At 41.5% G+C, this 21,063-nt stretch overlaps 1 protein-coding gene across 21 annotated transcripts in view; it reads right to left on the reverse strand.

Moving 5' to 3' along the window:
• Positions 1 to 1,990: 1,990 nt before the first annotated feature.
• R3hdm2 (R3H domain containing 2) overlaps positions 1,991 to 21,063 on the reverse strand; it is a 190,066-nt gene continuing 170,993 nt past the window's right edge. For all 21 annotated transcript variants that reach the window (XM_063254994.1, XM_013159312.3, XM_063254989.1 and 18 more), the window contains 10 exons: positions 18,956 to 19,198; positions 18,517 to 18,643; positions 18,121 to 18,281; positions 16,669 to 16,823; positions 13,995 to 14,095; positions 7,825 to 7,994; positions 7,036 to 7,183; positions 4,409 to 4,506; positions 3,998 to 4,082; positions 1,991 to 2,996 (listed from right to left, as the gene is read on the reverse strand). In XM_063254994.1, coding sequence (XP_063111064.1) covers positions 2,656 to 2,996; positions 3,998 to 4,082; positions 4,409 to 4,506; positions 7,036 to 7,183; positions 7,825 to 7,994; positions 13,995 to 14,095; positions 16,669 to 16,823; positions 18,121 to 18,281; positions 18,517 to 18,643; positions 18,956 to 19,198 — 1,629 coding nt within the window. In that variant the 3' untranslated portion in view covers positions 1,991 to 2,655. The remainder of the gene's footprint in view (positions 2,997 to 3,997; positions 4,083 to 4,408; positions 4,507 to 7,035; positions 7,184 to 7,824; positions 7,995 to 13,994; positions 14,096 to 16,668; positions 16,824 to 18,120; positions 18,282 to 18,516; positions 18,644 to 18,955; positions 19,199 to 21,063) is intronic.

The following is a 21,063-nucleotide window of genomic DNA, read 5'->3' on the forward strand; positions in this document are numbered from 1 at the left end:
CGTTTTTTAGCATCCCTGTGTTTATAGATCTATCCTCAAGCATCGATCTAGCTTCAAGCCTTTAGGCTAGAAAAAGGCTGAAAATTGCTGAGAAGAGGGTCATTTGAATTCTCTGGGCCCTCCTACCACCAGACTAGATTGCTTTGTCGTCTGCAGATAGTCAGAAGGGTATGTGCTATCCTGTAAGGAAATGAAGAATTTGTAGTACTGTTTTGTTCTTTATACACCCACCCCTTCCACGCTGTTCCTGTAAAAGCTTGATCATAAAATGAAAGGAACTGTAAGGGCTACTAAAAAGAGATAGGGTAGCACTTCTGAGTGACGGTTTAGCCACCAGGTAGATGGTTTGGTTAACTAGGGACAAAAGGTTATAGCTTCCTTCAATAGAGTTTATCACCACCTGTACACAATGTCCTCTTCCCCATAAGAACTGCAAAATTCCTCCACCTTCTTTGTGGTATTGGGTATTGAAGCCAAGGATTTTGCACTGAGCTGAATCTCCCCCCAGCCATTTTTTATTGAAATAGATTCTCACTAAGTTGCTAAATTGCCCAGCTGAGCTTGAATCTGCGATCCTCCTGCCTCAGTTTCCCGCAGTGCTGAGATTACAGACATACACCACTTTATCAATAGAGAACTGCAAACCCTTGAAAGTAGCCAAGCCTCACATTTCCTAAAGTGTGCTGACTCTGATTCAATCTGCCACGGATGTCCCCCTATAAAACCTGAAAGGCTAAGAGCTTGCCAGTACTCTCATTTCACAGGGAAACAGCTTTATCCACTCTTTAGGTTGTGATGTGGCTGAAGGAAATCTTGGAGTAGAACAATGCAGAGGGTAATGTAGTGCTGCTTCATCTCTTCTATCTGTGAGAAATAAAGCTGTATGCTGGAGGCTGGATCAGACTAGCTGTTGAAGTAGCTTGGCTCAAGATATTGCTACCCAGGATTCAAGAGTTTCCAGGGCTACATGCTTTGTTATTTACTTCCACTGCTCAGTTCTCTCTTTAAGGAGTGGTGAGGTTTTTTTTCCTTTGGTCTTTTTCATTTTCATTTTTATCAGTACCAGGGATCAAACTCACAACTGCCTGCTTGCAAGGCAGCGCTTATGCCGCTGAGCTAAATCCCCAGCCCCCAAGTGGTGAGGTTTAAAAGAGCTGTTACAAGGGTCTAAGTCTGTAGCTCTGCAATGGCTCTGCTCTGACAGATTGTAGATAACAAGGATGACTCAGGGGCCCCCCAAAAGAAGAGAATCTGTTTTGCAGGCAGGTGACTCCTATTCTTTACTTTTCCTCAGTCACATAGGACACAGATTACTGAGCATGCCTGGTTTCTACAGCATCTAGGCTCTGTAACTTTAACTGGTACAGTTTTTATTGTAAGAAACATCCATTTCTGTTTCTGCCATGTGGAATTCAAACCTCTGGCTTTAGAATTAAAAATCCAAGACTCCATCCCTGAAGGATTTTCTTTTTTTTTTTTTTTTTGGTCTTTTTCCTTTTTATCGGTACCGAGGATCGAACTCACGACTTCCTGCTTGCAAGGCAGGGGCTTATGCCACTGAGCTAAATCCCCAGTCCCTACCTGAAGGATTTTCAAAAGTTTAGATGGATAGCAATGAGCTCAGCATCTCAACTCACTTCTGGACTTCACTTACCCATTTCCAGCTCAGCCATGAGATTCCTAAATGAATATCAGAACAGGTTGGAAGGAACCTCTGATGTGGTTGCAGAGGTCCAGTGATAAATGGTGCACTTAATGAACTGCATTGTTGGGAAAGGCCCAAGCCAAGGTCTCACAGAGAATCACCCATCTATCATACTGTGTACAAGGGAGAGGGTGGGACAGAAGGAATACTGTCAGAAAAAATTTGCATGCACTTTTGAGGAAGCCATCCCAACTTAACAAATCCCTCCAACAACTGTGGGGTACCTACCCAGGGCCTCCAAACCCCACCCACATCAGGGCCGCAACAGAGAAACAGTGACTAATGTCCAGTGACAGTTTTTTTTTTATATTTAAAAACAAAACCAACCTCCCCCACAAGGCCCTCCAAACAAATAAACAAACAAACAAAAAAAACCAGATTAAATAAAATTTACAGTGAATATACCCAGCAAACATCTGTATGTGCAATTAAATACTGTATCTGTTACTGCGGCACGAACCTCAAACAAACAATATACAAGTGTTCTGGGAGTAGGGGGAATCCCAAGTTTTAACTGTGGAGTTTGGAGTCAAGATGGGGGAAGTGAGAAAATGGGGAAATCAATTTTTTTTCTTAATTCAGTCTATATAAATATATTCATAAGGACTAAAAAAGGAAAGGGAGCTTAGGGTGGTGAAATTGGAGGGGAGTGTGGGACCCTCCCAATTCTACCTGACCAAAAATTATAAAACAAATTAATTTCACGGGGAAGAAAAGATAAAAAATGATAGAAAAGGATGGGAAGGACAGAGAAGCAGGTGGGAGCCAACCAGTGAGGAATGGGGTACCCATGGCAGGGGAGTGTGGAAGGAGTCCAGTGCCAATTAGAGTCTGCTTTTTCATCCCTAATAGCTTAGGCTTCAGTTTGGTGTCCATCTCCTTACTTCCCACCTCTGTCCCACCTCAGCCCCTCCACCTTGCCCCCCAGCCAGTCCCTTCCCCTCTTCTGTTTATTGGGAGCTGGCTCGCTCCAGGATTCTCAAGTCATAGTTCTTTTTGGCCACTCGCAGTTTGAAGCGACTCACGGAGTTGTTGAGGCGAAGGGAGGCATTTTGGGCAGCCAGGGGGCTGGGGAACACAGCCACGATGGTGTACAAGGCAGCGAGGTCCGAGTGGCGGCCATTCTCGGTAGTCCCACTGTTGTCCCCACCACCCCCACCAGGCAGCCCCTGAGCATCTCTGAGCCACTGGATCTTGGCACCGGACATGGCGAGCTGAGTGAAGAGTTTGTCCGCCTCAGTACGGGTGATGCCCTCGGGCAGATCTGTCACCTCCAGCACCCGCCCCAGGACTGGAAGGGGAGGAGAGAGGACATGATTGTGAGAGGTAGGGTAAGCATCGGACAGTAGCCTAACAGAGAGGTATCCAGCTGACCAAGTATGTATAGAATGTCTTCAGAAGCTCCACTTTTCCCACTTAGCCCTTTCCTCCTTTCCTCCAAGCAACCAGATTGCTTACCATCCAGACTCTGATGAGTACAACTAGGAGAGAAAAAATATGAACCTTTCTCTTCTTCAATCCCAGAGATGTAGGCAAGGAGGGATTGAAAAATCATGTTTCAGGTTTGTGAGCTGGGGACCTACACCTTAGTTCTCTCACAAGGGGTCACTGTGATAAAGGAAATGTGGCTTTTACTAATGGTCTTTAATTTTTTTTTTTTTTTAACTAATGGTCTTTAATAAAGTTAGTGGACAATCTGAAGCATGTTCCATTGTTCCCTTCACATGTACAGGTTGGACCAAACAGATTCTTCCTTCTAGTCTGTTCCTTGTTCAGAAAACTGATGCAAATAGAAGAATTCTAAGAGACCTTGTATGCCTCATATGGAAGGCCTGCAGGAGGATAGTTACTGCCCTATTTTTTTTTTTTTACTTCCAAATCCATTTTATTACAAGGAGAAAAAGAAAAGAAGAATAAGGAGAAAGAGGAAGAGGAGAAGGAAAAAAAAAACTAAAACAAAATTTCAAAACACATCAATCAGGGGACTGCCTCAATTTTCTATCACTTCCTATAGTAGGTCTCCTACAGATGTCCTAAATCAGGGTCAGGAGTGCTCTGAGAAGACTGTTGGTTACTAAGTCTTAACAACTCCTATTATGGTGCTACTCCCAATTATTACTGTGATCTGTCTTTGGACATGGGATATCTTGGTGAAGGGGACTAAGATACTTGCACAAAAGGCTTCATTACCATTTCCTTCTCTAAGGTGGCTTTCCCATCTGTCCTGATCTGGAAATGAAGGGCTAGGGGGATGACCATCTTCTTTTGGGGATTTGGTATCCTGTCACTCACCAACATCTGCTGTTCCCAGGTCAGTGGAGGCAGACTTGAGTGCTTGTCTCTTGGCCCGGTTTCCATGCTTCAATCCACTTTGTCCCTTCAACATTTGAAAGGCAATCTTACTCCAAGCAAACCATATTGACTTGGATTGTGTCCCAGTGTCTTCCTGAGAGACTGAGTAGCACCTAACCCTAAGGATTCTACCCCATCTGGCAGTCAGATCAGCTGGTGAGTGGCCAATGAGAGTCTTTTTGTCTTGGTACCAGGGTAAGGTGGGACTAATGAGTATGGGAATGGGGGTAAAGCTCCCCATGGTGTGTCAATCCTGTGTTGTCTTCCTTGTTCATCCAGGTGGCTAAAGTAAGTGGCTCAGAGAGATACCCAGATTGGGGTGGAGGTGGGGCCAATGGTGGACACTCCTACCTGGTGCACTGTGTATGTTGACTGGCCGTGGAGCAAGGGAGGGCAGATAGACAGGTTGTACTGTAATGGCTGGCCCAGGAGGGAGTAGCGCCCATCACCTAGGGAATAAGAGCAGGTGATTTTCTGGGAGTTTAACTTCATGGTATGGCTATTAGAAAATTTCAGTTTTTATTTCAGATTTCAGTTATTATCAAGATCTGACAGCATATTTTTCTATGATAGGCATGACCATGTGACTGATTTAACTGTCTCTTCCTAAAGCCTTTTGCTTGTAGCGATATCTCATAGATAGGCTATAAGATTTTCTCACTGGGCGGCAGGCTGCGGCAGCCCAGGGACTGGAGCCCTAGGATTTACTGGGACCCACACCAGGCTGGACCTGCAGCACCGGGAAACCAAGCAACCCCTGCTGCCTCTGGTTAGTGGTTGTGAGCCTGCCGGCAGGCGCAAACCACAAATCAAATATCACATCTTCTCCCCTACCCCTTAGCAAGTGGGAGCCAGTGATCTGGACATGAGAGGTTGACCATAGGTAATGTAGCAAATAGGGGGGATTTCCTTCTATCATCTCTTTGAAGGCAAATACTTTTATCCCTGTTTTGCTTTGTTCTAATTAATGGTATTATTTTAGCCTGTTTTGTTTTGTTGAACTTCAATATACATGAAAGTATGGACAGCTATTCTGAAGAGAATGAGAGACTCTACAAAAGCCATTAGTGACTTCCCTATTGTCTGGTTTTGAAGACCTAGAACATCTTCCTCATTCTGTTCGGATCAGTTTTATAGTATGTTGTTTTGTATGAATTCTCTGTATGCGAAGATATGGACAACTATTTGGAAGAAAACGAAAGACAATATGATAGATAGTGAAGATCTCAGGTTGTGTAGCTTATCTCTTTCATTGCTTTCTTTTTCTTTCTTTTTTTTTTTTTTGGTCTTTTTGAGACAGGGTCTCGCTATGCAGTTCAGACTGGCCTTGAGCTCATTTTGTACCCCAGGCTGGTCTCGAACTCGCAACAATCCTCCTGCCTCAGCCTCCCAAGTGCTGGGATTACAGGCATGAACCACCACGCCCGGCTTTACATTGCTTTCTTATGTCCTATTTTATTCTGTTTTGTTGTGTTTAATTTCACACCCTTTAAAATAAAAATTAAAAAAAAAAAAAAAGAAAACGAAAAATTCTGACCATCCAGAAGAAATTAAGAGTTGGCCATGGAATAAAAACTTCAACAAAAATAATAAAAGTCCAATAAAATTATGTTTTTTTTTTTTTTTTTTGTCTTTTTCCTTTTTATTGGTACTGGGGATCGAACTCACGACTGCCTGCTTGCAAGGCAGGCACTTATGCCGCTGAGCTAAATCCCCAGCCCCCATAAAATTATGTTTTATAATGCAAAAAAAAAAAAAAATTCCTCACTATTGAAGAAGGCTTCTACCCATTTTAGACAAAAGACTATAGAAATGACCAGGAAAGAAAGTGATAGGTCCTTATGAATGTCTTCTTTTATATAGTCTCTCTACTGCCAAACCCAGGCTTCAAGTGATTCATGTGAGAGCCAACAGTGCAGTAGACAAGAGCACAGACTTGGAGACACACTGCCTAGGTTAAAATACTGGCTCTGCTGCTGCAAATGTAATGTTGGGATATTCTCCTCTCTTTGGTGTTTCTTGAAGGTTAATGAATAAAAGAAATGAAAAAGGCTTACAGCAATGCCTGGGATATATTAGCATCATAAGTGTTACCTATTATTGATAAAAAAATTACGACAGCAGAACATTTTAAAGTTTTAAACCATATTGTAATCTTGTGACATCCAAGGAGGAAAGCAGCTAAGACTCTTCCTATCTTTACGCATAATTAACCTCAGTTCACAACTTAGAAAACTAAGATGTTGTTCCAAGTTTAAGCAACTTGTTTAACATCATTAGCCCATGGTAGAATTGGAAGTGGTATCCAAATCTTTTAACCCTAGCCCAGTGCTCCCTCCTTTAAAACCATACTGTTCCGAAACAGCTGTACATACCCAGCATTCAGCTCAGTACTGATGTCAGTTTAAACTCTAGTTAATTCATTATAGAGTCCATGACACATCTTTTCCCCAGGTTGCTGTTTCAGTTTTTTGAGGCAGGGTCTTACTATGTAGTCCAGGTTGGCCTTGAACTCATGGCAATCCTCCTACCTCAGCCTCTTGAGCGCTATCACCCTTCTGGACTTTCTTAGTACTTTTTGTAGATAAATAGTAAGTGTACAAATTAAGGCTGGAGTAGGGTGATTTTCCCCCCTTAATACTGGGATTTGAATCCAGGGCTCTCACGCCCAGTTACATCCCTAGTGACCTACTCCCTCCCTCCATTTTGCAACAGAGTCTTGTTAAGTTGTTCAGGTTGGACTCAAATTTGTGATCCTTCTGTCTCAGCCTCTTGATAGCTGAGATTTTAGGTGTCTACCTTTAGGTCTAGCTAGATTAAGTAAGAGCAGCACTAGAGAGATACAGGTGTCCTTGGCTAGCTTCCAGAACTAATGAGTCACACTGCTTCCCTGCCTCTTGTTGAACTCTGAACTCCCAACTAGTAATAAAATGTGAAAGGTAAATTCCACAGGATCAGATCCTAATTTAATCCCGTACCCTGTGCTGGACCACCAGGCCGGGGAAACTGTGTGAGGACAGGCAAGGGACTGAGTCCTGTGCAGACATTGCTGAGGCTGGTGACAGGAGAGGGTGCTGGAGACTGGGTAGGAGATGTGACAGGGCTGCTGCTCATTTGTGTGTTGGCCTGTAGAAGAGAGAAGTACATATCACATGAACACTAAACATTATTCTCTGCAGGTTTTTATAGATTGGCTTCATATTCTCCTTTCTCAGGAATTAAGTTTCTCTAGTAAATTCTACCAAAGTCAAACTGTTTCTTCAAATTGCCTTCTTAGATCTTAACTAGTTTGTATGTATGAATGCACATATGTATGTGTGTGTGTGTGTGTATATATATATATATATATATATATTTTTTTTTTTTTTTAATAGTACTGGGATTGAACTAGAGCCTTGCATATGTTACTAAACTGCTCTATCACTGAGCTACATTACATCTTCAGCCTCTCCATTTTAAATATTCTCTGAGTAGGCTCAGTCACACAGCACCTGTCTGGCAAGTACAAAGTCCTGAGTTCAATTCCCAGTACCAAGACAAAACAAAACAAAACAAAACATTCTCTGAGCATTTCTAGGGTGCATTGTTTCTGCCACCTTATATACCAGGTTCCTTAAAAAAAAAAAAAGGATGTTTTCTTCTATTTTTTCTGCAAAATACTCAAAGGAAGATATGTAAAAGAGGGTGTTAAATCAATGACAGAGAATGTTCCTTGAGAATAATATGGTCCCTCCCTTGCCAAAACAAGACTGGGTTAGAGGACTTACCTGGTGGTTACTGTCAGGACTGTATAGGTCCCCAGACTTCTGACCCCGCTGGTCCATGCTATAATATTTACAATGATTCCACTGGACCATGGATGGGTTCTGGGGAGGCTGAGGTCCATTAGGGACATTTAGCTGCATGACCACCACACCTGGTCCAGACGGTGACACTCCTGAGAAGCAAGAAGAAAACAGGTGATTGAGAACTCAAACTGTATTTCAGCCTTCCCAATCCTGAGTGGAAAAGCCTGTAAGCAAATCCATCTACTTGCCTAGGGTCAAACTATGTCCTGCCATAAATCTGGTATAGTGGATTTGGCTTCTGATTCCCTCTCCAATAATCAGTGGAAACTTAAGTTGAAGGAAAATGAGTCCCAATGGCAATGTTCTCCTGGCCTTCACCTGGTGACAAGGGATTTCACATGTTTGGCAGAAAAAATATTCTGTCAAAGCTGGGCATTACCAAATATCAAGGTCAGATTGCTCAAGAGTGATGTGGGGCATTAGCCAGGTTTGCAGAAACATGCAAGCTTTTCTGATAAGGGCTACAGGTAATGTCAGTGAGCTCTGACCATTCTGGAAAAGATGTATACATACATATAATTTCATGAAGTCAGATTTAGGAAGTACTTCTTGGCCAAGGATGGGGTGAGTTGGTAAACATTTCAAGCAGATGATGACATAGTGATACACATCATATTTGGGAAATGACAAATGACTTGAGGTGCTAAGGCACAAGGCTTGTGCAGAGGAAGCAGCAAAGATGTTATTTTAAAATTCTATAAAAATTCTATCAAACATTTATTACATGTCAGTCCTTATGCTGGGCACCCAGTATACAACAAACAAGCCCAGTCCCTGCCCTCATAGAATGAACAGTTTATTAAGAAGTCAGACATTAAACAAATAGTTCATGTTAGCCAGGTGTTCCTGTAATTCCAGCACTTAAGGGCTGAAGCAGAAGGATCACAGCAAGTTCAAGGCCAGCCTGGGCTACATAATGAGACCTTGTCTTAAAAAACAAAAAACAAAACAACAACACAAATAGCTGAGGACAAAATGTATTCATATAAGATATCTGGATATGGAGGCTGGAGGTTTAGTTCAGTGGCACAAGCACCTGCCTGGAAAGTGCAAGGTCGGGGCTGGGGATTTAGCTCAGGGGCTGGGGATTTAGCTCAGCGGCATAAGCACCTGCCTTGCAAGCAGGCAGTCGTGAGTTCGGTCCCCGGTACCGACAAAAACGAAAAAGACAAAAAAAAAAAAAAAAAAAAAAAAAAAAAGAAAGTGCAAGGTCATGGGTTCAATCCTCGGTACAAAAAAAGAAATCAGGTTTTCAATTCCTTTGGGGCTGGGGATTTAGCTCAGTAGCATAAGCGCCTGCCTTGCAAGTGTGTGATCGTGAGTTCGATCCCTGGTACAAATAAAAAAAGGAAAAAGACACACACACAAAAAAGATATTTGGATATTTATCCTGGATAACTGGCTGGGATAGGTCCATTGCTCTGGAGAGAGAACCTCTGTGGCCAAATGCAGGTTGGTGAACACAGAGAGACTAATGGCAGGGAGACCATTCAGGAAGCTCTTGAAACAGATGAGAAGGTTTTGAATGAGGCAATGCCAAAAGACAATGGGAAAGCCAGGTCCTCTGAAGGTTATACCAATAGGTGACCGACAGCTCTGCTGACAAGTGATGGACAGAATGTGACCCTAAGGTTTAGATACTGGTAATCATAGACAGCCTCATTTACTCACAGGAGAGAAAGAGAAGGACACAATGAGGTGGAATACTGATTTTAAATTTTCCTCATAATAAAACCCAAAGTAAGAAATCAGGCAGAAGCAGTTTGATGGATAATCCCTGCTGGGAGGGACAGCCAGAAATTTTGCTTCGTCACATGCAACTGTCCAGCTTGAGGGTTTATTCTTGACCTGCCCATCTATACCCTTTTGAGACTGAGTGTACATGTGTGTTTGTATGTGTGGTAGAGAATCTGAAGCTGGGAGGTACTACCTTGAAAAATCTGCTGCAGTGCCAGTGCTTTCATGGCATGGTGCTCTGGGGCTGCCACTATACTACTTTCTATGATGGGCAAAGTGCAGCCTGGGGCACCAGTCATGCGGTGAAGTGAGTGTGATTGCTTTTCTCAGGTAGTATCAGTCAACAGAAAGGAAAAGAAATGGCAGGAGGTCTGAGAGTTCAGGAAACACAGCATCTGCCAGCTCCTATTCCCAGGTCAATTTATGCACCCCCCCCCCCCATTCTCTAGAGATTATCCAATCAGAGAGCACAAACACTCAGAGTATCGGGCTTGTATCTATCTCTCTATCCCCATCCAAGAGGGGTAGGGTATATTCATCAGTATGGCTTGTAGGAAAAATAGCACAGCTGTGGAGTTTCCCACATTTAACAACTTTCCCCTTATTATAGTTGCTCTGGGCATTTTATTTCCCCATCCAAAAAGCCCCAGCAGCTCCAACATCCTCCACTAACAAAATTGCAATTGACCTTATTCAAACTCCTTTTTGCTACTGAGGGGCCATCACAAAAATAATCAAATCTATAGTTTTTTGAGAAGGCATTTCACAATCTGAGCCTAATGCTCTGGCCAGGAAAGTAGGGGCCAAGCAAGTGTGTGTGTGGAGTGACCAAAAGTAAAACAAGAGGAAGCTCTATACCACCATGTAGCCATAAGGAACTACTGAGAGCTCAAAAAGAAAGAGATAAAAAACCGAAGTGCTCATATTATTTTCTCTAATTCCAACAAAAACAAAGCCAGGGCTTTTGGCTGCAGTCTCTGTCCTGAGTTCTTCCCCATACTTAGTCCTCCCCCACTGGCCTGGAGCATTGTTCCTTCATTCAGCTGAGAACACAGAGCATTGCACTGATGATGAGGAGATTTTTTACGCTTCTCTTCCTCAAGCCAAAAGCAGGTGGCATCCGTTAGCAGCTGAACTGTCACTACTTCTTAATGTACATAGCAATTTAAAAACAAAACAAAACAAAACAAAAAAAACACTGCCCAGTAACAGCACTTCTGATAATCAGGCTAGGGGAATAAGCCAGGTTTGAGAGTCAGTGGAAAGGAGGAGAAAGGGGGTAAACAAGGAAATAATTTCAGCTTGAAAGCTCTGAAAGGAGAGGGGATGTATGAATGTCTTTTTAAGTGGCATCATTAAACCTGGGCAGGAAGGTCGACTGGGCAGAGCAAACCACATAAATACAAACAGATGACATTTATGCTTGGCAGAACTGTTCCTCGTTTTGTGTTCAGGTGTTTTTTTTTAATTACTGAGGTAGAAGACTGATAAGGCTTATTTCTTACCCCCAGGAACCAAATCTATGGAAAACAATGTCCAGAAAAATAAAATTCGAAGTCATGCTTCCTAAATTATAGGACAGAAATCAGTATCTTATTTGAGCAACTATTTCCAAGATGATATTATGTAATCTATTAACAGGTGATTTCTTACTGTTATGTTTTTTTTTTTTTATGTAGTTCTGTATTATGTGTAACCTTACACTGCTTTGTTTTGTTTTGTGTTTTTCTCTTTTTCCTCTTAAATAAAAAAAAAAAGAAATCAGTATCTTGACTTTTTCCTCTTTTTTGATGGAGGAGTGTCTTCAGAAAAGAACAGCCTCAGCTCTAGAAACTCACCAACTAAAAAATGAGCTCATAAGTATATGAAAGGCCGTCTCTATGAATGCATCTCACTGTGTTGCTGTGTCACTGTGAGTTGGGAGTCTATGTACAGGTACTGCAGCCATTTCATGTTTGTGTGTATCTTTCCCAAACAAGCATCCCTGAGGAAACCTCAAGGGAACTGCAAGCCATCATTTTAGTGGAAAAAAAGTGTTTTCTGGAGTTATATCTAATATTATAGTGGAGGAATTAAGATACAGGCTTGGGAGTAAACTGGGCAACTACAAAAATGTATTAATAAACCAGAACAGTTGTTCCAGGAACAGCCAATCTTAATCCCTGCCTTTTATTTTTGGAAACGTGACCATGTTGCTATATGAGAGAAGGGCGGGTGACTGTCCTTTGAAGGTGACAGAGTAGCCCTTGTGGACTATGTCAGTTACCTTTCCAGTAAAGGCTGAATGGAAAACAAGGCACAAGAAGCATTTCTCTTAGAGTTTCATGAGTAACAAAAATTAATGGTATGGGGAATATGTCCTCTTAGATGATGTGAGTAGAACAGAGATCCCACCATCTATGAGAAATACAAAGGACCAGACAGAAGTTTAGGATCAACCATGGGAGCTGAGAAAAAAGGAGATATACGCAGAAAATTCAAAAGAAGCAAGGGAATTAGGTAATGAAGAAGATTTCATTTCTTTTGACTTGAGGAGCCTAGATTCTCTCCATCTCAACCCAGGTAGTTAGTGTAGCCAGCTTCTAAGATAACCTTTGTTTTAGTTAGTTTATTTCAGGATGAGTTTAAGTAGATAATGAAAAATTATTTTCCTTTGGTTTATCTTTTATTTAAAGACCCTGTTATTTGATGATGAACGGAAAATAACCAGACACCCAATAGATAAAATTATATATCACAAACAATATACACATGAATGTACATACAAGCGTGTCTGTATGCATATACATGCTCCTATTTTAACACACACAAGATGCCTGGGAAGCACCAGGTCATGAGTTCGATCTGGGTACAAAAAACCCAAAACCCAAAACCCAAACAAACAAAAACCACCACACAGAAAAGAAAATGCCCTGTGGTACTACGCATCACCACAGGCTACATGAAACCAGAAGTTGCTGCTTTTTTTTTTTTTTTTTTTTGAGAGAGGGTCTCACTATGTAGTACAGTGCAGGCTGGCCTTGAATTCACTTGTAGCCCAGGCTGGCCTTGAACTTGCTATGATGTTCCTGCCTCAGCCTCCAAAGTGCTATGATTACAGGTGTGTGCTATCATGCCCAGCTAAGTTGTTGCTTCTTAAAATTAGGAAGTAATCATGTTCTATGAGCAAATATTAATTCTAGAATTGTCCATATAGCATATAATACAATAAGAGTGTAAATATCCCATTTCTGTATCAGGAAAGCTGGCAAAATATTTCCCTCTCACCAGAAGAGGGCGTTCTGGCAGCCACACAATAGAGTGGATCAGGAATGAATAGTTGGGAGGCTAAATGAAGACTTCCTTCTCCAGAAGCCCTGAATGAAATTTCTTTTTTCCTTTGTATTTTTCCTTTGTATCGGTACCAGGGATCGAACTTACGACTGCCTGCTTGCAAGGCAGGCGCTTATGCCGCTGAGCTAAATCCCCAGCCCCTGAATGAAGTTTCTTTAACTGTATACACTGCTGTGTTCTGGTGGGGTAAAGTGAAACTAAGGCAACTACTAGTTATTTTGGGGGCATTCTTGGCAAAGAGAGACTGAAGGGGGCACATGGCATGAACATATTCATCAGGGATAGCTGGCCTCTAGGAAGAAGTCTGTCAATTTCTCACTGGAGAAAAAGGAGAAAGTATAAAAACCTGTTGAAAATGTGTTACTAAAGATTCAGCATAGGATACAGAAAGTCAAAAGACCCAAGTTCCACTGTGGTTTTTGGTAAATCATTTAATAGTTTTTTTTTTTTTTTTTGGTGCCAGGGATTGAACTCATGACCTTGAGCTTGCCAGGCAGGCACTTAAGCCACTGAGCTAAATCCCCAGCCCTGTTGTTTAATAGTTTGTCTAAGTCTTTAATTTCTTCCTCACAGTGTGGTGAAAACCAAAAGTCACAATGTATGTGAGCACACACTAAAAACTACTAAGCAGAATCTTAAAGTATGACTAAAAAGCATGAGAAAACTTTCCTCACACTCCCAAAAGAAAATAAAAGCTCTCTGAAAGGAGAAAAAGTACAGGAGACAGATGTAACTATGTTGTGATTCAAAGGCATGCCAACTGTAATGCTGGATTCAGGAAAAAAGGGAGGAAAAAAGATGAGACTAAAGAACCCAAAGATATATGGCTTCCCAAAGATGGGGCAATCAGCCTTCAGAGGTTGCTTTAGCACCCTGAGTATCTTTGGTCTTTCTTTGTGACAGTGCCACAGTCAATTCCTGAACCATTCCTACCCTTACCAGCTCTAGAAGCACAACCCATTTAGTCATGTTTACCCTTGCCAGTGACCAAGCCCTCCACAAATTCTTCATCCTCTTACCTGAGTACTGCTGTGGCATCTGTGGTGGACTGCAGGGAGAGGGAGACTGAGGCATCTGGTACTGCTCAGAACCAGGAGGCTGCAGAAACCCCACAGATGGGCTGGAAAGACGAGAAGAGGGGAGTAGTAAAGCAATAAATGGAAGAACACAGCTCCTGGAAAACAGCTGGTATTTTCTGGGTCTCCCTTGTGGGAAGTAGAGGCAGCTCCAAGCCATTCTCAGATCAATTTGCCAAGCAATTTCTAAAATCACTCATCAGTTCAAAGCTAATTATCTATATTTGCACTTGATCATCTTTCAATTAGGAAGTCGTGATTAGTGCTACAGATGGAATGTTAAGTGACACATGCTCTTCCCCAACAGAGTGGACATGCACACATACACAGATTCTAGAAACACAAAGACAGTGCCAGAGACAGACATACAGTGCTAAGAAGAAATGAGTAAAAACTAGGGAAGAAGAGATTCAGGATCTACACACAATGGCAAACAATGAGAATTACCAAAAGATAAATAGGAAAAACCTCCCACAAAACTCAAAACTTGAGATGTACATATAAAAAGATAGAAATAAAACCAATACACACCAAGACACAGACACACAGAAACACATATATTAGATCCACATTTGTGTTCTTGTTCTAGTCCTATTTCTAACCAGCTCTTTAACTTTGGATAATATCCCTAGCTGGAATTTCTTCACTTAAAAATTACAGGAAACTGACAGCTAAGCATGGTGGTGATGCCTGTAATCTCAGTTACTTGGGTGCCTAACGCAAAAGGATCAAAAGTTTGAAGCCAGTCTGAGCAATTCAGCAAGACAATTATCTCAAAAAAGAAAAAAGAAGGGTTGAAGAGATAGTGTGCACTGGCAGAACTCTTATGCTGAATGCATGAGACTGTGGATTTAATCCCCAGTATCACATAAAAAGATGAAAACCAGCTAGGAATGGTTGCACATCCCTGTGGTCTTATCACTCTAAGGGACTGGGGCAAGAGGATCATGCTTTCAGTGCCAGCCTGGGTGGCTTGGTAACTTGCTAAGAAGATCATGGTTCAAAATGAAAAGTGAGAAGAGACTAGGGATGTAGCTCAATGTGAAGGCTCTGGATTCAATCCCCAGTACTTCAAAACAAAAACAAAAACAAACAAACTAAAAACTAAAGGAAACTAGATACAACAGCATGTGCCTGTAGTCCCAGCTATGAGAGGCTGAGGTAGGAGAATGACTTGAACCCAGAAGTTTGAGCATGGTGACCCTATCTCTAACTAATTAACTGAGGAGGTAAATAAAACACAGGGGTAGACTAGATTTTTTTTTTTTTTTTTTTTTTTTTTGGTATTAACCTGGTGTTTCTTTTTTTGACTAGATTATTTTTAAAGTGCCTTCTACTATAATTCTATTAGCTATGGCTTATACTTACATGTATCTCCCATTAGAGTTTCATCCATAGATAAACAAATATATAGATACATAGCCAGGCGAGATGAGGTTAACTTGTAACCCCAGCACTCTGAAGGCTGAGGCAGAAGGATCTTTGTGAGTTTGAGACCAGCCTGGGCTACAAAGAGAGCTCAAGGCCAGCCTGAACTGCATAGCAAGACTCTGTCTCAAAAAGAAAGAAACAAACAGACCAAAAACTCATAAAATTTACAAATCAGGTATGGTACTTCAAGCCTGTAATCTCAGCACTCAGGAGCTAAGGCAGGAGGATCATGGCACATTCAAGGCCAGCCTGGGTTACAAGTGAGTTCAAGGTCAGTCTGAACTGCACAGTGAAACCCTATACTCACTTTGGTAGCACACATATCTAGTGAGACCCTGTCTAGAATAAATACCACCCCTACAAAATGTACATATGTACACACCTCAAACTGTATCTCTTAATGATGAATAGCCTCTCAGTTCTGAGTTTTACCAATCTGAAAAAATGAAAGTAGGGAACATTATAAAGCATTTATCTTTGCATTTTTGTTTTGTTTTGTTCTTTTTTGAGACAAGGTGTCACTATATAGCCTTGGCAGGCCTTGAACTCACAGTGATCCTCTTACCCTAGTCTCCCAGGACCTGGGTACTACTACACCCAACTGAAGCATCTGTCTGATGTAGGAATTTTTCTGCTCATGAGTCCTTTGTAAATGTCAAATCGATGTCAGGAAAAAGAAGCATGAACTCTTATATTCTATCTACTTTTGGGTAGTACTTGTGTTTCTTTTTTTGTTTTGGTACTGGGGATTGAACTCATGACTTCGTGCTTGCCAGGCAGGTGCTTATGCCACTGAGCTAAATCCCTATTTATGTTTCTCTATTTAGACTTTTTTTTGGAGAGTGTTTCACTATGTAGTTCATACTGATATTGAACTCATTATATAGCCCAGGCTGGCCTCAAAATTGCAGTGATTCTCCTGTCCTGCCTCGGCCTCCCAAATGTGCCACCATGCCCTTGTATTTCTTTCTTTCTTTCTTTCTTTTTTTTTTTTGTCTTTTTCCTTTTTATCAGTACCGGGGATCAAACTCACGACTGCCTGCTTCCAAGGTAGGTGCTTATGCCGCTGAGCTAAACCTCCAGCCCTCAGTGCCCTTGTATTTCTTAGGCCAGTGTAAACAAAAGGATGTATGACAGTTGCTGAAGATCTATGGCAGATGTGCCCCAGCTTCCGAGTGGTCCTCACCTCGTACCATTCTGTTGAGTGGGTGTGATCATGCTGTAGTACACAGGTACGCCTGCTGCTGGGAGGCCTCCTTGCACAGACTGACTCACAGGGACCAGCACGGGTTGCTGGAAAGGTGGCTGGACCACGTTTTGTGAGTCATTGCCCACTGGGACCTAGAAGAAGACAATAACTACTTGGGACTCTCATTGGGCTCATCCAGAAAACAGCATAATCATTAGAACAGAGCAAAGCAACTTCCCTTGCTAAAGAAGTCAGAGCTTCTTCCTGTTCTTTTCATCTATCCAAAAGAAATGCTCACAGAGTTGTCTCATTTCATCCTTCTCTAAATACACCCATAGGCACGTGACATAGCAAGAATGAGCCTGATTTCCTTTATACCCTACTTTCCTGGCCATATACACTGTATAAAAACCAAGTAATTTATGACACATGATGAAATGAACAGATACTTTGAAGAAAAAGAGACACTGAAGTACCCAGTGCTGATCCTGGAGTGTCATAATGTGAAACCTAGCAATAGTGTTATTCTTGGTAAGAGTAATATTAGCCTGCTTGAACGTCTCAACATAACTGAAGTTATGGATAACTGCATGTATGTTTAAGTGTATAGGATTAATAACCATATTTCTAAGTTTTTGTTGGATAGCTGAATAGAACTGGTTGCAGTCTCACTATTGAAACCCCACTTTATATGCTCCACTTTAGTATCTTGAATAACTATTTGTAAGAGGACAATCTGTAATCATCAACTAGTGATTTCTTACTGTTTTTTTCTTTGAAAGTATGTATTATTTCTACTCATTTTGTTTAGTCTTTATTTAAAAAAAAAAAGAAAAGAAAGACGCTACAGTACCTAGTGCTGATCCCACAGTGTCATGATGTGAAATCCAGCAATACTATTATTCTTTGTTCAGAATGACTTTAGCCTGCTTTAGTTTGTTTAATCCCAACATAAATGAAGATATGGATAACTGCATGTAGGTTTAAATGTATAGAATTGACAACCATATTAATACGTTTTTGTTGAATAGTTGAACAGAACAGTTTCCAGTCTCACTGTTTGAATTCCCACTTTATATGTTCCACTTTTGTATATTGAACAACTGTAAGGACAGCATGTAAACTGTGATTTCTTACAGTTTTATTTTTTCTTTGAACACATATATTATTTCTACCCATTTTCTGTTTTGTTTAGTGTTTCTTTAAATAAAATTTTAAAAAAATTGATTACATACCCTCCCCCCCCAAAAAAAAACCCCAAGTAATTTAATGTCTGTTCTCTGATTCTGGACTTTCATTAAGAGTGGAAAAAAAAAATCCCTAAAACTTCAAAGGGGAGAAAGTGGAACATATTTTAGTATTGGAGCTGTCAGTCAGGAGACCCTGAGAAGCCATTCCTTTTCCTCATTCTGGGACTGGGTGATCTTTCCCAATACAGAATGTACCCACTTGGTAAGAAGGCAGTGGAGCGTACTGAACCACCAGGCCTTGCATCTGGCTCCCCATACTGTTCCTCTGGCTGCTGAGCAGGCCCTGGTTCTGAGGCTGCTGGACTCCAATCATGCCTTGGTAAGCTGCCTGCTGCTGGGTAGGCATCATGGACTGTAAACCTAGGAAGGGGTATGCAGAGAAGACATTATTATGAATGTTTAGGAAGTTACACTCTCAGTAATTTCCTTTCTTCATTCTATTTTTACCTTTGATTTTCTAGAGATACTGGCCCCTCTTTAGAAATTTAGTTATTCCTATTTTTTTTTTTTTTTTTAATGGGGAAGGTAATTCTCTCTTTCCTGGTCTCTGCTCTTCCCCCATCTACTACCTTCTTATACCAGTGTTTCCTCTTACCGGGCTGCTGGGATGGCTGAGGCAGCTGCTGGCCATGCTGGGGGCTGTAGGCCACCGGGTGAGAGAGAGGTCGATATTGCTGGTTGGAGTTAGGATACTGTCCAGGAGGATAGTAAGAAACCTGTATCTATAGTAAGAGGAAATAGATGTAAGCAGTCCCTCTAATTTAGCCCAACATCCACAAAATACTAAATGCCTCAGGACTGATGGCCAAAAAATCAGTAAGAGGAGATATTTCGGGTCTACAACTTGTAGGCTTACCACACGAATTTGAAATAAAACAAGACTTATGGTATATAGAAAGGAGACCTTGAGGTTTGAGTGACAACTCTCAAGCACATGACCGAGAATCCCCCTTGTCTGTTTAAGCTAGAGGAAGAAAGGAAGACTACTAGACAAACTAAACTAGTGATTGGAGGTGGGGATAAGGGCTGCTTACCTGCTGGGGGTGCTGCATGTAGCCCTGGGGTGGCAGGACTTGCTGAGTAGGTGGTGCATGGCTAGAGTTGGCATAATTGGAAGTGGGGAGGGGCTGTCCTGTGGAAGCCATGATGAAGCTAGTCTGCTGAGGGTGCTGGGAGATAAGTGGGGGCTGGAACAGAGTTGAGGATGGGTCAGCTGCTTCAGTAGAACCTTGACGGCTAAGGCTCATCTGTCCAAAGGGGTTGCTGAGATCCTCTGCCTGTTGAGAGAATGGGCAACTCAAGGATTGAGGCTGTATTAAGCTTCATGTCTTTGGCTTCAGCACAGACAGACAAAAATAGCAATGTTCTTTAAAATCTCTTTTACACCATTTTGGGACAGTCATGTTGTATGTCCTGAAAGGTATTTTTTTTTAGCTGTAAGCCTCTGTTATGTGATATTTTACATTGTTATAAACTAAATCTTTGAAGTCTACCTCGAAAGCCAATCTCCCTATCACATATAGTGGAATGAAACAAAAGCAAAAACAGGACAAATGTTCTTTAATAGCATATTTTCTCTCTTTCTCTTGCTCCTAAACATAAAACTTTACTTTGTTATAAATCTTGTTTTTTTATAATAAAGGATCTTGAATGGATATGGGAGACCATGTTCTTGTGCCTATGCACTTCTGCCTAATGGCAAGGGACTGATGGGCTCCATTCCCGCTGATTATGTCCTTATTCCCTCTGGTGGTCATTTTCACCTTTGTTCTTTGACACAAAGTTCTCCTACCTTTCTGAAACCACTTCTAATTCTCACCTCAGAAAGGAGGCCAGGGTGAGAGGCTGAGCTGGAGAAGGAGAGTGACCGGCCAGACTATAATTATCTTTATTCTCAGCCCTCTTCCCTAAGCAGCAAGGGTGATGGTGTTCCTTCTCTCATTTGTATGGTGATAGGTTAGAGTTTCTTAGCTTCCTCTATACTGTATTTTTCCATCTTCCTACTCTGTGAGCAGTAATTCTTATGTACATACATGCACACACACCAGAGCAGGGGTTCTTTTATAAAAAAAAAAAAAAAAAAAACTAGCTAAAATCAGAAGACAATGTTGTTTTAAAGTTTTTTACTCAATTTTCAAGAATCTATTTACTACCATATTGGACACGACAAGAAGACTGGATTACTGATTATTTTGAGAAACATATTCCAGGACTTTTCAGAATGGAGCTAAGAGATGGGCTGAAAAAGGAGATTCTAGTGAAAAAGCAGAAGTATGATTAATATAAAGAAAAAGTTGAAGACTCCCAAAACCATAGTAAAAATTACTGACAATGTGGGGATCAGACCTTCAAAGGATTTGTAGGCAGGGTACAAATAATTTAAACAGCCTATACACTGTGCAGTGAAAAAGGATACTTTTTATAAAAAGTGATATGGTAAGGTAGGTCAAATGGGTAAGTTACTACTTGTTATAGTTTGTGTCTGGCTGTCCCCCCAAAGCTTTATGTGGTCACGGCAGGCGGGGGGTTTCGAAGGTGTCTGAATTTGAAGTTTATGATTGATTCATTGTGCAATGCTGGAATTAAGGTGACCCTAGAGCGGGTAGTCTGCATACAACACAAGGGAAGGAAAGAGGCTTGCTTTCTCTCTTCTCTCCTGCTGCTTTTGGTGTCTTCCACCACTATGAACTGTTGCCCTTCTGTCTCACCACCGTACCTTGGAGCCTGTGGACTGAAACCTCCACAAATTGTGAGCTGAATAAACCTTTCCTTAACCTTGGATGTTGAGTATTTTGTCTCAGCAACCAAAAAAGTAACTAAGACACTACTAGTACCAAAGAAGCCTGCAGTTGCTAGGGATCAAACCCAGGACTTTGTGCAGGCTATGCAAGTGCTTTACTATTGAGTTGAATCCCTGGTCCTGTTGTTCATTTTAAAGGAAACTGCAGAGAACCATTCTGTAAAGAATAAACTGAGTTCCTCAGACATGTCCATGGAGCAAATCAGATGAAGGATGTATATGATAGAGACACAAAGGGTCTAGGGCAGACCAATATCCAGTTCTTCCCACCTCCCCAGTTCAGTCAATGCTGGCTCCTCAAGAATAGCTTTTAACATGCCCTCAAAAAGTACAACATGCTTG

This window comes from Cavia porcellus, unplaced genomic scaffold (assembly GCF_034190915.1).
Source record: "Cavia porcellus strain 051 isolate PalLab524CR breed Dunkin Hartley unplaced genomic scaffold, mCavPor4.1 scaffold_8, whole genome shotgun sequence".
Lineage (NCBI taxonomy): Eukaryota > Metazoa > Chordata > Mammalia > Rodentia > Caviidae > Cavia > Cavia porcellus.